Source organism: Merops nubicus, unplaced genomic scaffold (assembly GCF_000691845.1).
Source record: "Merops nubicus isolate BGI_N331 unplaced genomic scaffold, ASM69184v1 scaffold30075, whole genome shotgun sequence".
NCBI lineage: Eukaryota > Metazoa > Chordata > Aves > Coraciiformes > Meropidae > Merops > Merops nubicus.
Genome location: NW_008610800.1, coordinates 1 through 1,590, shown reverse-complemented (window position 1 = coordinate 1,590; position 1,590 = coordinate 1). Strand labels below are relative to the sequence as shown.

Here is a 1,590-nt window from a genome sequence, read left to right as displayed (position 1 = left end):
GCTGCTGCGTCCCCCAGTGGTGAGGACAGCTTGGATGGGCCCCATGGGGTCTTGGGCTTCCGGCCAGGGCTGGGGGTCTCTGCTGCCCCAAATTTCGTCCCCTCAGCGAAGGACACGGAGGGCCGCTTGGCCTTGGCAATGCTGGAGGTGCGAGGGATGGCGAAGGGCTGCGAGACGTCCTCGGAGTCGAAGGCGGACGGGTCGGGGGATGCCCCATCCTGCAGCTCGGCCCCCCCCAGCAGCGGGATGCCTGGGGGAGGAGGGGAGGGGAGTTAGGGCTGCCAGAGCTACGCCCCTGCCCAGGGACACGCTCAGGGACGTCCAGGCAGGGACTGATGCAACAGGGTTGTCCCTGGGAGCGTTTCCCTGGGAGGAGGTTGTGAAATGGGGCTGCACACACCGGCCACATCCCAGCACACGAGACCGAGCACGGCCCCGGCCTGTCCTTGCAGACAGGAAAACAAGGATACAAAAATAAACCCTGCATGTGGCCAGCACCTGTCCCTGGGACCCCTGAGGCTGGGAACAGGACAGGACTGAAGCTCAGAAGAGCTGTGGGTGGCCAGGGAGAAGAGGAGGAAGACGTCACCTTCTCTGGGAGGGACGGAGTACTCGGGTCCCTCGTTGTCGGTGTCGAAGGAGGAGAAGGAGCTGTCTGAAACCCACGCGGCCGACGGCGACTCAATGAAGCTGGGGTTGAAGGGGATTTCCGTGTCGTGGTGGGAAACTGCAGAGGAGAAGACACCCAGCTGAGCTTGGGCACTGTGGTGGAAGAGCACTGCCTGCCCCGAGCTGTGCAGTGGGGTGAGGGGGTTGCAGGCTCCTCCCCAAATGGTGACAATGCAGCGAGCACAGGGTGAGGGTGACACTCTGGAAAGGCTGTTGGCAGGTCTGTGGTTTTTCACCTGTGACTTTGGGAAGCTTGTAGCCGCCCAGGGAAAAGCAAGGCATCATAGCACTGAGGTTTGCCAGCACGCCCTGCACGTGGTGCTTCATCCTGGCCACCACGTCGTCATCCGGCACGGCCGCCCTGCACAGCAGAGACAGATGTCAAGGGACGTGGGAGATGGGGTTTTGCATGGAAGGTTGCAAAATGTAAAAAAATACCTGTCCCTAGCATCTGCTGGGCCAGCGCCACAGCAACAGCAGGCGACACAGAGCAGCAGCAGCAGGAGGGGGACGAGGATGGCGGCTGCAAGGGTCCCGTGGTCCTTGAAACCTGTGCAGAGAGGATGGGTTGAGTTCAGCACATCCTGTGGCTGCCAAGCCCAAGGAGCCATCCCACACAGAGGGCACAGGAGCTGGCAAGTGGTGGTGGGGCCAGGAGGCTGTGATGAAGCCCCATCCCTCCTGGTGCCACCTGGCCCCTTCCCCGGCAAGGATGATGCAGTCAGCCCCTTGCACAGTGTCAGGGGTAAATCTGAGGATGCTCTTACTCAACACACAGTCACCCTGCACAGGGTGACAGGTCCCACGGGAGCACTGGCAGGGCGAGGAACAGTTCACACCAAAATACCCCTCTGGGCAGGTGTCGTTGCAGCTGGAAGAGAGAGGAAAGGAGGGAAATACCCCAGGGACGAGCATCGCCCT

The 1,590-nt window shown here is 61.8% G+C and overlaps 1 protein-coding gene across 1 annotated transcript in view; it reads right to left on the bottom strand.

Moving 5' to 3' along the window:
- LOC103773650 (scavenger receptor class F member 1-like) overlaps nucleotides 1-1,540 on the bottom strand; it is a gene marked incomplete at its 5' end in the record, with an annotated part of 2,264 nt that extends 724 nt beyond the window's left edge. Inside the window, 5 exons of the mRNA XM_008941025.1 lie at nucleotides 65-250; nucleotides 590-727; nucleotides 906-1,030; nucleotides 1,108-1,219; nucleotides 1,437-1,540. Of these exons, the coding sequence (XP_008939273.1) occupies nucleotides 65-250; nucleotides 590-727; nucleotides 906-1,030; nucleotides 1,108-1,219; nucleotides 1,437-1,540 (665 nt within the window). The remainder of the gene's footprint in view (nucleotides 1-64; nucleotides 251-589; nucleotides 728-905; nucleotides 1,031-1,107; nucleotides 1,220-1,436) is intronic.
- Between the last annotated feature and the right edge of the window lie 50 nt (nucleotides 1,541-1,590).